The 14185-nt window shown below is 38.5% G+C and overlaps 1 protein-coding gene across 1 annotated transcript; it reads left to right on the forward strand.

Annotated features, from left to right (window-relative positions):
* Nucleotides 1-666: 666 nt before the first annotated feature.
* LOC127752403 (uncharacterized) lies at nt 667-11167 on the forward strand. Its single transcript, XM_052277739.1, has 12 exons — nt 667-1082; nt 1160-1261; nt 4920-5000; nt 5411-5520; nt 5616-5751; nt 5821-5919; nt 7599-7704; nt 7839-8155; nt 8244-8426; nt 8554-8751; nt 9609-9926; nt 10454-11167. Exons 1-12 carry the CDS (start codon nt 744-746, stop codon nt 10544-10546), a joined length of 2082 nt encoding a protein of 693 aa, XP_052133699.1. The 5' UTR covers nt 667-743; the 3' UTR covers nt 10547-11167.
* Nucleotides 11168-14185: the final 3018 nt, after the last annotated feature.

Genomic DNA, 14185 nt, shown 5'->3' on the forward strand with positions numbered 1-14185 from the left:
ATTCAAATTTAAAACGAGTATATAAACTTTAGGTCTATAAACTTTAGGTGTATAAACTTTAGATGTATAAAAATACTATATATAAAAAAATATTTGAATTCAAATTCAAATTTGAATCGGATATATAAACTTTTGGTCTCTAAACTTTAGATGTGTAAACTTGAGGTGTATAAATTTTAGGTGTATAAATTTATTAAAATAGGAAAGTAATGCTGTGCCTAAAAAGGAAACTAGGTGGAGGGGTAAAGGGAAGGAGGGGGGAGGGGATCGATCGCTGCCCCATCCCTAGAGCGATCGATTGCCAAACAACATTCTTGTCCGACGGGGGCCTAAGAGCAGGTACAATAGCAGGTTATAAGCCAGCTGTAAATATATTTTAAGAAGATAAATCAGGAGAGAGAAGAGCAGCGGGCTACAGATTGGTAGCCAGCTGTAGCACGGACTCCAAGACGCAATATGCCTATGACAGGTGGGACTAGGTATTAATAGTGTAGTATGTAACTATTGTATGAATGAACTATTAAATTAGTTATAGATGAATTGGAGCTAGTAGTTGGCTATACTATTCAACTTGCTCTAACGCGGTGGACGTCATGACACAGTTATCACTTATTTACCCCCATTTTGCTAGAAGCGTATCGACTTATCGCACCTCCATTTCGCTACACGTACACGCCCTCCCACCGACTTCCTCCTCCAACATCATTCATCATCCCCCACCTGTTTCCCCCCACGCCACCGCGATGGACACGCCTCCTCCGCCGCCGACGCAGTCGTCGCCGCCGGTGAACTGGGACGCGCTCGACGCCCTCGTGCTCGACTTCGCCAGATCCGACCGCCTCCTCCTCCCGCCGGCCTCCCCGTCGCCGCCCTCCTCCCCGTCCTCGTCCTCCACCACCACCGCCACCTCCTCCTCCTCCTCGGCGCCCTCGCCGTCCTCCTCCTACCGCTCGCGCCTCCTCATCCGCCGCGCCCGCACCGCGCTCGAGGAGGGGGACGTCGACGCCGCGCTCGCGCTCCTCCGGGCCCACGCCCCCGCCGCGCTCCTCGACCACCGCTTCCTCTTCCACCTCCACAAGCAGGTACCCGTCCGTGCCTCTCCTCCGCTCCCTGGGATTCCTTTACCTACCTTGGATATGAATTTTGTTCCTCGCTGCAGAGATTCGTGGAGCTTGTGAGGAGCGGCACGGAGGCGGACAGGGAGGCGGCGCTGGACTGCCTCCGCACGGCACTGGCGCCCTGTGCGCTGGATGCCTACCCGGTGAGTGATGCTTCGCCTCCATATTCTCCTCCTCTCACTTGAAACTGCTGTAATTACTTCCATTTTGGGGGCGTTTAGGGAGTCAAATTATGTAGGTGATCGTGAATTTGGTGCTGGGATATCCTCACCCAGTGGTTTGCGGCATGCCATCCATTTGTGTGGCCCTAGTGTTCATTCACTGGTTTTTGATTTGGTCGGGCTTGGATTGAGTTAACTAGTCACCATATCTAAGTTGTTGGATCATATGAGTAGTGCATGAAGGTTGCGGGCTTGCAGCTATTGGTTAACCAGTAAACATTTCTTAATAGTCCGCTTAACACAATTTTGTGGCAGTCAAACATAAGGTGAACTAGATGATGCCCCACGCTTTACTGCGGGATATATGTTGCATATTGGAGAAATGATGAAATGATTTGGATTGAAATATTATGAAAATGATTTGAGAATGATGATTAAGCATATGTATGTTTAGTTTTAGAATGAAATAAATTGTAGATATAATTACTATATATATGCTTGTATGTTGAGCTTTATGTGCTTACTGGGTTGGTATGGCATGCTTGCATGTAGGTTTAGGAGTGCTAATAAATACTATGCTTGCATGTTGAGCTTTGGGTGTTTAGTGGGCATTAGCCTTATAGAAAGAATAGATGACTGAATGTGTGTTCCCAAGTAGGATTCTAACTTTGGCCAGTAGCACATGACATTGAGGTGTATATACTTGAGTATACTGTTTGCGATACTATCATAAAGTTGGCTCTATCACCAATCATGCTTGCCAGATAGTTTTGCTAGTGTAAGAACCAAACAACTAGCAAAAACTTGTTGTCAAAAGTGAAATAACCAAATGGTTGGACAAGGCAAGGAAAGCATAGCTTCCACGGGCTAGTTTTCTTAGCTCCCTGTTGCTCCTCATGGCCAAGTACCAAGCATATCCTTAGTGTTTTGTTTGAGTACAGTTGCCTTAGTGAGTTTACCAAATGGTTGGGCAGTTTCTATGCCTTTCTCAATCTAACAGCGGTAGGAGCCTGTATCATATATCTCAATTTATGCCATATGCAATCCATTGTGTATTCAAACAAAGCGTTGGTGTTGAGTATGATAAAATAATCCTATAAAGGTATTAACATAATCACTATAGCGGGCCACTCAACCAGTAGTTACTGCTTTACTGGTATTTGTTGTTGGGCCCTGTGTTCTCCTAGGCCTTAGTTAGGTGCTTGCCTGCCCCCTAGGTCCTGACGTATGCCTAGGCTGGAAAAGTCATATAGGCACCACTGAAGGTTAACCTTAACCAGAAGAGTTATAGGAAAATATACTGCTACCATGTTTGTGACACTGAATTTTCTGTTATAGGAGAATATACTGCTACCATGTTTGTGACACTGCATCTTCTTTCATGTCAAAAAACTGTACCGCTCAGCAGCGGATTCACCGCCCGGCTAGGGCGGGCAGTTGCCCAGGCTCTGCCGAGCGCGGCCCTGAGAGATTAACCGATTTCTCTACTAGTTTTGCTATTTGCCCTGGCAAAATTTGTACTGCACCGTTTTAGTACCAGGTAAATGCTTAAGGCACCTCATCGCAAGAAGCAGCAAGATGGGTAATTCTTGCCGTTGCATGCATGCGCGGTGGAGTCTGTCCAGGCATGCACTTGATGGAGAAATATGAGTTACGGTGGTGTAACCTACTTAAAACTGCGCATATCAATCATCCGTTTCATAAAATTAGGCTTCATAAAATACGTGGGTAGTGATTTTAATGATTAGTTTTGCCCAGGCTTCGTAAAATTGTTGGCTCCGCCACTGGTACTGCTACCATGTTTTGTACCACAATCATACAGAAAAGTGGTATCATGTGGAACCTACCTGCTGAAATACTCACTTGACCCTCTTTCATTGTAAACAGCTATACATTTTTGTTACCGTAAATTAATGTATTGGAATTATATTAGAAGGCAGGAAGAGCTCTCGTCACTTCCCTTAAGTTTAGTTATACTTCTTTTTGCTTACAAGAAGTACAAAGGCCATGCTAATTGATAAATGAGGATGCGAATAAACTATTCAATGGACTCATCATTATGGACTTATGGCTCTGTACCATGTCATGGTCCTACTTGATGTGGTTCTAAAATTCATTATCATAACATCTTGTTTCTTGCCTATTCCAGCCTGGTGGCGGGAATTTTTAAATATATTATAAGGGTCTACATTAAACATAAATACTGCCTCTGTTGTGTTTTAGAAGTCGCATTTTATTTTCAAAAATTGTGCAGATTAAACCTTGGCCATTGATTTCTTTATACCTATGGAACCAATATCATATGAGAACACTTTGAAATTTTAGTACACTACATGTACTTCTAATTTGACTAATTTTTGGGTCAAAATATGCAAAGTTGACATTGTGAAATCAAAATGCACCCCTTTAAAATCAACAGAGGGAGTACCAAAATACCAGGTTTGGCCAAAAGTTGTACATTTGGATTCTGGCCCCCATCCAGCATGAATCTATGGTCATCATGTACGAGGCAGGGTAGTTATGTTTTTATTGAGGACCCAGTATATTGAGATATACAGATTGGATTTTTCATTCACTGGCTTTTAATGTACTAAAATGGGTGGCCTCCTGCTAAACTTTTCAATTTGCCTGTATTCAGTCACCTATCAATGTAATGCATTTTATGCTTCAAATATGCTGTCTACCTACATAATAAGTGCATAAGCTTTCGAGCTTCGCATGATATAATGCAGTGGCCAAGGTTGGCAATATAGCCTACTGAATGGCATACTTCAAGGTCTATCCAAGAGTTTTGTTGCATATTTCGGAGGGGTGTTTTCTTGACAGGAAAAGGCCTGGTTTTTATAAAACAAAACGGGAAGCCCTAAGTTTTATATGTTGATAACAAAACTTTATCACTCTCTATAGCATTATCTTTCATGTTACATATTTATTTCCTAGCAGAGTGATATTATGCACTTACCACATACTTATCTTATAAATAATGTGTCACCTTTATCATTCTTTAGCATTTCTTTCCTGTTGCATCTTTATTTTCTAGCGGGTGATATTATGCACTAACCTTGCACCTATCTTAAAAATAATATAGGATCAATCTGGTGCACTTCTTGCATGTTAGAGTGGGTTGGTGTCCATTATAGACAAACACATATTGTTGATGCCAACTAACGGTATTAACCTGTAATGCTAGTACAAAAGGATATGCATACATGTGATGATGTGAACAATTCACAGCTATGGAAACTCAGATAGGTTTCAGACTATTTTGTGACATCTGACTGTGCACATGTATACTAATTTTTGTTCAAGATCATAGTACACCGTCAAGTCAGAAATATTTGATGTTTAGGACAAATTTGGTCAAACTTTTGGAACTCTGACCATCAGTAATTCCTCAAATGCTTAGTTTTAAGAAAATGGTATGCATAGATTTGCCTCTAAAAGTACTATAATAATATCATAAACTTATTATATTTTATAAAATTTATTCTAATATAAAATTGATGTTCAAAATTTAACAGTTTGACTGAATCTTGTCCTAAACGTCAAATACTTATGACTTGAAGGAGTAGTCTTGTTTTGTTTGTTTGGATCTTTCATAATGAATATTGGAAATTTGACATGTTGGTATGCTCTGAAGGAAGCTTATGAGGAGTTCAAGCATATACTGCTAGTATTGATTTATGACAAAGATGATCAGTCATCCCCTGTAGCAAATGAGGTATGTATGATCATCTGTCCATGTTATGTGTTTAACAGAAGAATGTGAACTTTTTAACTTGTTCTTAGCATTTCCATTTGAGCATATTAACTTCTTTACATGGCAACTTACATGTACTTTTGACATCAATAGATTCAAGAGGAAAAAAAGCTTGTAATTATTATTATTTCTCTTTTTCAGAGTTGTATCTTCCATTGATTGGATGCTTTACCATTTTATCAACTCTTCTTTTATCGAGTATACCATGTCCACTGCTTCTCTTAACTATGTTTAAAATTACAGAGTTTGTTGATTTACATCCTTGAACACTTTTTAGTGTATAATAGGAAATCTGTTCTTATTTCAGATACTACACTTTTTTATCGAAAGATACAACATATTTCATCTGGTTAAAATGTTCTGCTCTGCAGTGGTCTATAAAGAAGCGATTTGAGCTTGCTGGATTGCTATCATCCATATTGAGAGCTCATTTACAAGCTTATGATCCTATTCTATCAATGACATTACGGTACTTGATAAGGTAGCTTACACACTACACCATTTTGACATTTTAACAGTAGTTGCTTAGGCTACTTTGTCTGCAATATTCTGACAATCATACAATACTTTGAAAAGCATCCACAAACTGCTTTGCTCGCGCCAAGGAATTTCTTCGCCTATATCTGATCTGACTGAACGGCTGCTGTTTGATGACCGTGATCCACCTGCAGTTCCTCAGGAATGCTCGCTAGAAGCGCCACCATTTGATGAGGCAAGCACTTCTTATAATGATTTACCAATATTATGCTCCATGTAAAAACTTTTAATATTTGAATGTCAGGTAGATGTGCAAGCCCTAGCACATGCTGTGGAGTTGACAAGACAAGGGGCTGTTGACAGCTTGAAGTTTGCGAAAGGAGATTTATTTCAAGCATTTCAGGTTGTATTGCAAATTTAAAATTTAAGTATGGAGTTCAGCTATGATATGGAGTTGCTGTTTTTCTAGTTTTAAAGTAATGTAAATACACTATTAATATTATTATTGTCAATGGGTACTGTATTACTGTTAAGAGATAAATATTTATTCAGTCCACCTGACCACCTATGATTTTAGACAATAGACATTTGCTCTTGCTGTGCCATGAATCCATTTCAGAATTTACTTTTTAGTATCAGCAGCAAGCAGTTCCCAACGTGTAGTAAGCGAAGTTTCAAGTTGCTGACAATGCCCACCAATCAATAGCTTCATCCCTGTCCCAAGAAGAGAAAAATATGGATGCCTGCCTGATGATGGTACTGAATTGCAGTATATAAAATACTAAATGGATGCAAATAATCCCAATCATAACTTACAAGTTCACATCTAGTCACGGCTCAACTTGTTATGCGCAAAAATTACTAGTCATGTGAACAGACCAGTGGTACTGTATTGGCAAGTACTGTTCACGTGGACCTGCTGATATCTATCAGTTGGCAATTAGAGTTAAGAATAATTAGATTCCTTATTAGTTGGATTTTTCTTGGATGTATTACATGGATATCATAGATTGCATGGCCATGTGAACCCCTACAAAAGGGTAGCATGTATCCATTAGCAACCAAGCAATGCAAATTAGTTAATCTATTATCTCTTCCTAAATTTATTCATCCTAATCTATAGTCTCCTCTCATCCCCTACAAGCTGATGCCGTCCAGCCATTCCCTTGGCACTTATTTCCCTTCTATGAACCCAAGCCCATAACTCTTTGGTATAAGGTGTGCCTGACTATTGCATCCTGCATGCTGATGTTATCCATACCTGGTCAATGGACATGCCATACTGCGGCTTCATTCCTGCGTTTGGAAACATCAAATGTCCACCAGAGTTCTGAGAATTGTACCTGTTGATACTATATTAGTAGGATGCTTTAATATTGTCTGTTATGAGTATATTAATATTGTCAAGAGTAACTTCTAATTTGCTTTCTGTTGCTTGTGTCTGTTGTAAACATCTGCCAATAAAGAACACTACTTGTTTTCCCTGAGTTACTGAGTAACAAGTAACAAGTGTGCATCACAAATGCTTGCATGTTGTGCACAAGACCGGTATAACGGAATGGGGCTAGGATGTGATACTTTTGAATGTTGTGGCACAGTAAATAGTTCTAAGTATTTTTTGTTTTTAGTTCCATATGGATTTTATTGTCTTGTGTGATTGAATTCATAAAGATCAAAGTGATGTTTTTTCCCTTCAGTGTGTACTGTTTCCCCCTCAAATTTGGTGCTTTGGACACACCCGTAATAATTGAGTTTTTTGGTTTGCACAATTTTAATGTGTGGTTTGTATTTCATTGAATCTTGATAGTGTAAGGTATGGCAAGAGACCCCAATAGTTAATTTGATTGGCATATTAATGGTTGCATCATTATCATTGATTATTTTAAGAAATACAATGTCCAACAGATTATGATCTGCATTTTGTGGCATGTTATTTGATGCAACTGAATGAGCCTAGTTTTCTATTTTTTATGTTCTTGCTTTTTTTTTTTGAAATAAAATACATTTATGTTTCAACCATTGCTAACATATACCTTCCTTGATATCCAATATCTTTAAGTTAACTCTCTGTAATAATGCCAGAATGAATTGTGCCGAATGAAGCTGGATCTGCCACTTCTGGATAAACTTATACACGAGTACTGTATATATAGGGGAATAGTTGAAGGTGGTTCCCATGTCCTTCCTGGTAATGACACTTGCTAGCTGACAATTTTGATCAACTCATATAAGCAATTTTTTGGTTGTGTTTTATGCTCAGTTAACTGCTATTCTTGGTTTTATTTAGCACTAACGCAAACTGTTTTGTTGCATGTTCTGTAGGATTGCAAAGCAATAACCAAAGTAATGATGTCAATTTCGTAGATAAGCAAGAAGACAGTACTGAAACACAGATTGATTTTCAAATGACTAACAATCAGAATGGAAATTGTAGCACCAGTGATACTTCCCATCATGATTCCTGGTCCAGGAGATTACGTAGGGTTAGAAGCAGTGCATCGGGGCAACGACGGCGGAAGAGATGGAGAGGACGGGTAGATGATCTGGATTATGGTTGTGAGATCCCATTGGATGCAAATAAACATGCTATTTTATGTTCTGCTCTTGGCATGGATGAAGATGATATGATAGTTAAACCAGTAAGATTTGTTTTATATTCATTATTCTGAGCCAGAATCCTATACTGTTCACAAAACAAAGGTTTATTGATGGTTATACCTGTTTTAGGACTTGATGGCAGATACTGGTTTGCCTGATTCTAGAAGTAATCAAGATCAGAAATATGAAGCTATTCTAGAGATGAGGGATCTCACACGCAAAGGAATGGCTTCAAAAGTTGTTGAAGAGATAAACAATATGGATCCTGATTTCTTCTTGAAAAACCCTATTATTCTATTTCAGCTGAAACAGGTGAGACCTGTTTGACTCAGGACCAGGAAAGAAAAGATAGGGAACCCTGATATGATCAGAACTAGCATGCAAGTCTAATAAGTAAGAAGCAATTCCTTCGATATCTCACCAATGTTTTGCATTTCAGGTTGAATTTCTTAAGCTAGTAGCTTCTGGTGATCACGGAGCTGCTCTCAAGGTCGCATCCACTCATCTGGGGCCTCTTGCTGCCAGTAACCAAGCTTTACTGAAACCTTTGAAGGAAACTTTAGTAACACTAATTCAACCCTGTGAAGATGTACTCACAAAGTCAGTATCATTGCCCGTTCTTGCAAGTTCTCTCCAGGTATGGCTAATGTTTGGATTTTGTTATTATTAGCAAGTGGAATTGCTCTGCACTCTCAATTTAATGTATTTATATTGAATACTCATGGTAGTAGACTACAACTTTTTTACTATTGGTGGAAATGCATGAAAGAAATATGGTATGTAATCCATTCCTGTGGTGGACTAACAATCACAGTGAAGGCCAAGCATACCAAACAAGGCCTGAGGTTTAATTCTTTATTTTTTTCTCAAGTTTTATTTATTTTTATCTTGAGGTTTATTTATTTACTTTGATCTATGTAATGTAACAGTTTAAATTAGGATTTACCTATCTACTTTGTTCGTCCCACCAGAATTCATGGGAGTCAACTTTGGAAACCTTGGGGGCAGTGCCCCATCCATTATCTCTGGATTATTTCCCACTCTGTTAGTCTGTATTTTGTGCCTGGTTGAGAACTTCTAGTTCTAGCTCTTATTTTGGATAATTTTATTTGGATGAGCCTAAAATTTCTTTTTAACAAAAACAATCAAGCGAACTTGATGTGAAAATACTAGTTAAATCTGTGTATACTATTATGGGAGTACTTGGTTCATTGGGTGCAATGCAATTACCCTTATGTCATGTAAAATTGATGGTTCCAGTGCTTTTGATCATGTTAATCCAATTACGAATTATTCATTCTTCCATCAGTTTTCTTAAAATAAAAGTATAGTAGATTGCTAGTATCATCCAGAACTTCAGATCTTTTTTAGTGCACATTGTGCTTATTCCACGTAATTCGGTGTCTGCCTTGCAACTTGCTACACATGCCAGTTGCTATGACACTTGCCAGAAGCTGAATGATATTGTGGGCTTTATGCATGTCTCTTTTGAAGATTGCAATGAGCAGGAGGCTTGGTATTGAAGAACCTCAGTTAATGAAGATAATTAGAACAACACTTCACACACACAGCGAATGGTTTAAGCTTCAGATGTGCAAGGACCGTTTTGAGCACTTTTTGAAGATTGATTCTCTAAAAGAGGTTGATCCATCTGCGGGGAGTCACAATATGTCCAAGGTTCTTACAGATGAATGTGCTAATGGATCTTCTCAAATAACAACATGCTCTAGTGGCAAGGTGCTAGATGAAGGTAGTAGCCCTCAGGAGTCATCAGAAGTTACCTGTGATGAAAACGCCATACTCAAGGTCATGGTAAGCAACATATTCTTTTGGGTGCTTTTGTTTGTTTGACACACACCATGTACATAAATCTTAGGATAACCTTTGGTATAAACACTTGCTAAATATTCCTTCTCAGCCTTCCGCCACTTTACACTACTTTCTACTTCCTCCATTTCATATTATAAGACTTTCTAGTATTGCACACATTCATATATATGTTAATGAATCTAGACATATATGTGTGCCTAGATTCATTAATATCTATATGAATATGGGCAATGCTAGAAAGTCTTATAACCTGAAACGGAGGTAGTATTTAGCACTAATTTGTGGTTAATCCTGTAATACCTGATAATAATCTAAGCTAGCTAGGGACTAGTTCAGATTTTGATTATCTAAAACTGAATATATTCAGAGTAGAATATATTCATAGGCATAGTCAGAATATGTTTTACTCCCAGGTTTGGCATGGGATCAATAACTTGCACATGTAAACTTATAAGGAATTAATCAAATCTATTTTACATATTTTTCATTGTTTTATCTTTTTATTTTAGGAATTTCTTGCCTTGCCAAGGGCTGACGCCATCCAACTGCTTATGCAATATGGTGGGAATGCCGAGGCAGTCATCCAACAGATCTTTTCATAGGGCTTTGTGTAAATATCAGATACGTTTCATTTGTTTTAGAAATCAATTATTTGTTCATACTTTTCTTGTATATGAAGTTCTATTGGAACTAGGTTTCTCGTCCCAGTACCTTTGTCCACTACGTTTTCTTCCATGTAATACAGAAACAACGATGACAAAAATAATCTGGTTCACACTTTTCATCCAAGGCATGAAAAGATTGCGTCGCAGCAGTAAATCATGAACAATCATGATCGTTGCAATGAAGGATCTCCAAAGCTTTGTCTTTATGTTTTGTTTTATGATGTATTGCTGAGGGCATCAGCTAGTAGGCTATGAGAATACCACATGTATATTGCCTGTGTTGCATCTTGTAAAATCTGTAACAATATGATTATTAGTACTATGGCAGTAACATGATGTTACTGGAACTGGATATCTCTGTTCTTTTTGGTGCATTTACGGAGTTCTATTCTTGTGGGCTTGTAGGTGTTCCAATGCGCAAGATGGGAAATCCGTTCGCATAATTTTGTTGCTGGTCTTAAAGTGGAATTAATCCAATGGCCTTGGAAATGAGGGCAAGTTTGTGCTGTACATATTGCGACGTGATGAGAATGGTGCCCTATCATTTTTTTAGCAACTTAAATGGTATTTATGCTAGTTTGGATTGAAGACAAACAATTGGTAGCAGTGCTAATGCTCCGTTTAGTCACTCTAAATGTTGACTTCATGTTGGTAGCAAACCGAATAAATGTATATAATTTTGCCAAAAAAAATGGCCAATGAATTGGTTGGGTTGGTACTTGGTAGTTGGTACGGTAGTTAGATCAAACTTGAAAATCCGCGCACCTTGGTGCGCCGGCTAGTTATAGCCCGTGCATTCAGGTTATTAAGGTCTATGTAGAGCTCACTATATACAATTAATTAATTAATCATAATATAAAGTTTTCACGTTGCGCTATATTATAAAAATAAAGCCATTGGATCGACTATAAATAAATAAATAAATAAATAAATAAATAAATAATTATTAATAATATAAAGAGCCCTCACGTTCAGCTATGTTATAAAAAGAAATTTTAAGGCATAGGGTCAAAGGGCTCTTAATGTCCCTTGTTAGATCATCAAATAAGGCCTAAATATGTGGTCGGGACCAACTAAACTCAAACGTGCATGCAAATTTGAACTCCAACAATTTATCTGTTGTAATAAAATGATATCATCTGATCTTGAAGTTACATCTAAACTTTTGTCAAAACATCCCATATCAACTCATGGGATATCATCTACTCTGTGCGCTTCATATTATAAGTCGATTTGTTTTTTTCCTAGTCAATCATTTTTTATGTTTGATCAAGTTTGTAGAGAAATGGAGTACCACTTTTAATACAAAACAAACATATCATTAAAATATATTAAATGTTTTATTTAATAAAACTAATTTGGTGTTATATATGTTGCTAAATTCTCCTATAACCCCTTCATATTATAAGTCCCTTTGAATTTTTTCCTAGTCAGTTTTGTTATGGTTGATCAAGTTTGTAGAAAAATAGAGTACCACTTTTAATACAAAACAAACATATCATTAAAATATATTAAATTTTATATTTAATAAAATTAATTTGGTGTTATATATGTTGCTAAATTTTTTTATAACCTTAGTCAAGTTTGACTTAAAAAAGTCAAAATGATTTATAATATGAAACGGAGGGGATAGTTTTTAAAATTCTAAAGATTCACTCGTAGAAATGCCTCATCTTCTTTTTTTTTTTCTTCTGACCAAAGTTGTGTGAAGTAGCTACGAACCTCATTAGTCAGAGGTAGTGTACATTTTCAGATATACTCCGATTCACCCTAAAATATTGTTGAGGCATCAAACGTCCCTCGGAGCACATGCATATACATGTCTATTTAACGTTTACATTAGTTATCTATCTATCTATCTTCTATTATATACTAAAATTCCATTAAACTTCCTAAAAACGCTCTCGAACTGCCACGTGGCTTCCTAAAACACTCTGAAGCTATGGCCAAAAGGCCCGAGGCCCGACGGCCCGGCCCATGCACGGCATTTTGGCCCGTGCCGGCCCGGCCCGACCACCGGGCCGTGCCTGGGCCCCTCCACCGGCACGATGGGCCGACAGCTAGGCCCGACACAAAAATAATATGGGAGTAAAAATAGACATATTATATGCCATGGATGAAAGAATAGGGATCTAAAATAGACTTTTTTTTATCTATATATATGTCAGCCGAAGAGGAGGGATGGAAAATAGACTTATTTTAGCTATACATATGTCAGCCCAAAGAGGAGGAACAGAAAATAAACTTATTTTAGTTATACATATGAAATAGCCTAAAGAGGAGGGACGAAAAATAGACTTATTTTATAAAAGGCCCGATGGGCCACCCATGCCTTCGGGCCGGCACGGCACACCCCGACAGCTGGTGGGCCGTGCCTGGGTGGGAGGTGCAACCCATGGGCCGGCACGGCCCGGCACGAAGTGCCTATCGGGCCGTGCCGGCCCGATGGCTGCTGGGCCGTGCCCAGCCGAGCCTGGGCCGGGCCAGGCCGGGCGGGCCCTTTAGCCATCCGTATCTCAAGCTGCCACGTGGCACAACAAAAGAAGACGAGGATCCACAAGTGCAGAGTTTTTTTTTCCTACGGTAGTTAAAAGATACACCGATTAGTAAGAAAGTTTCTAACAAAACTGATTCATCTAGACCACTAGACCTAACAAAAACAAAAATCCGAAATCCTCTCCCTGGGCTCCCGCTCGTACACATGCACCTTTCCTTCCCCTGCTTTTTTTTTCTTTTGCAGTTAGAATATATTTAGTGCACTTTTATGGTAATAAAGAATTTTTGCATGTTCCATAGACACATTCTCAAATACGAATTGATCTTCGTGGGCTTTATAAATAAATAAGCAAACATTAAATGATTATAAATTATATATCCAATATATGATCTGTTTAAATCATTGTATATTTTAAGCAAATAACATTCATTCATATTGACTATTTTCAAGAAAAAATTAAAAATATACATTAACTTTAGTGTTTTTACAGTTATCTACATGCTTTCGAAAAAATTGCAAAAATATACGTGTGCCGTGGAATGGAAACGCATGACCGGTTGTTTGGCACAGCGCGAAGGTGCGGGACTATTAGCCGGAATAATCTTGCGTTGTGGATGAATAGTACCGCGTCGGTCCCACGGGTCAGCCAAGCGGCACCGCGAGACAGCTGCACGTGACTGAGCCTCATGCATGCACGTTGTATTTCTTTGCATCTTGGCTAGTGTCGCATTGCCAGCCCGCGGAATTGTGCTGTACCGCGCAGCCAGTCTGCAGGACCAACGCAGTGCTGTCGGTCCCACATATTTTCGCCAAGTCGAACACTCGATCACACGTTTTTAGCCTGCGGCATATATAATTAAAAAACATGTACGGATATATTTTTACAATTCTTTCTGAAAACATGTATACAATTAAAAAAATTAGAAATAATGTATAAAGTTATTACATGTTGGACCCACCAGTCATAGCCTCCGTAGAATTAAAGGAAATAGAAAAAATCTCATTGAAAATCAAATGCCAAACCATATTTTTGTGATTTAAATTGTTGTGCACATTACTATTACTCTATACGGTTACTG

The sequence above is a fragment of the Oryza glaberrima genome, chromosome 10 (assembly GCF_000147395.1).
Source record: "Oryza glaberrima chromosome 10, OglaRS2, whole genome shotgun sequence".
Lineage (NCBI taxonomy): Eukaryota > Viridiplantae > Streptophyta > Magnoliopsida > Poales > Poaceae > Oryza > Oryza glaberrima.

What these genes read in the sequence shown, in the direction of transcription:
- LOC127752403 (XM_052277739.1), top strand. Translation starts at nt 744, where the DNA reads ATGGACACGCCTCCTCCGCCGCCGACGCAGTCGTCGCCGCCGGTGAAC. An exon ending in ACATTACGGTACTTGATAAG is followed by an intron (nt 5,521 to 5,615) that starts GTAGCTTACACA and finishes TACTTTGAAAAG; the next exon opens with CATCCACAAACTGCTTTGCT. An exon ending in TTCTTGCAAGTTCTCTCCAG is followed by an intron (nt 8,752 to 9,608) that starts GTATGGCTAATG and finishes TCTCTTTTGAAG; the next exon opens with ATTGCAATGAGCAGGAGGCT.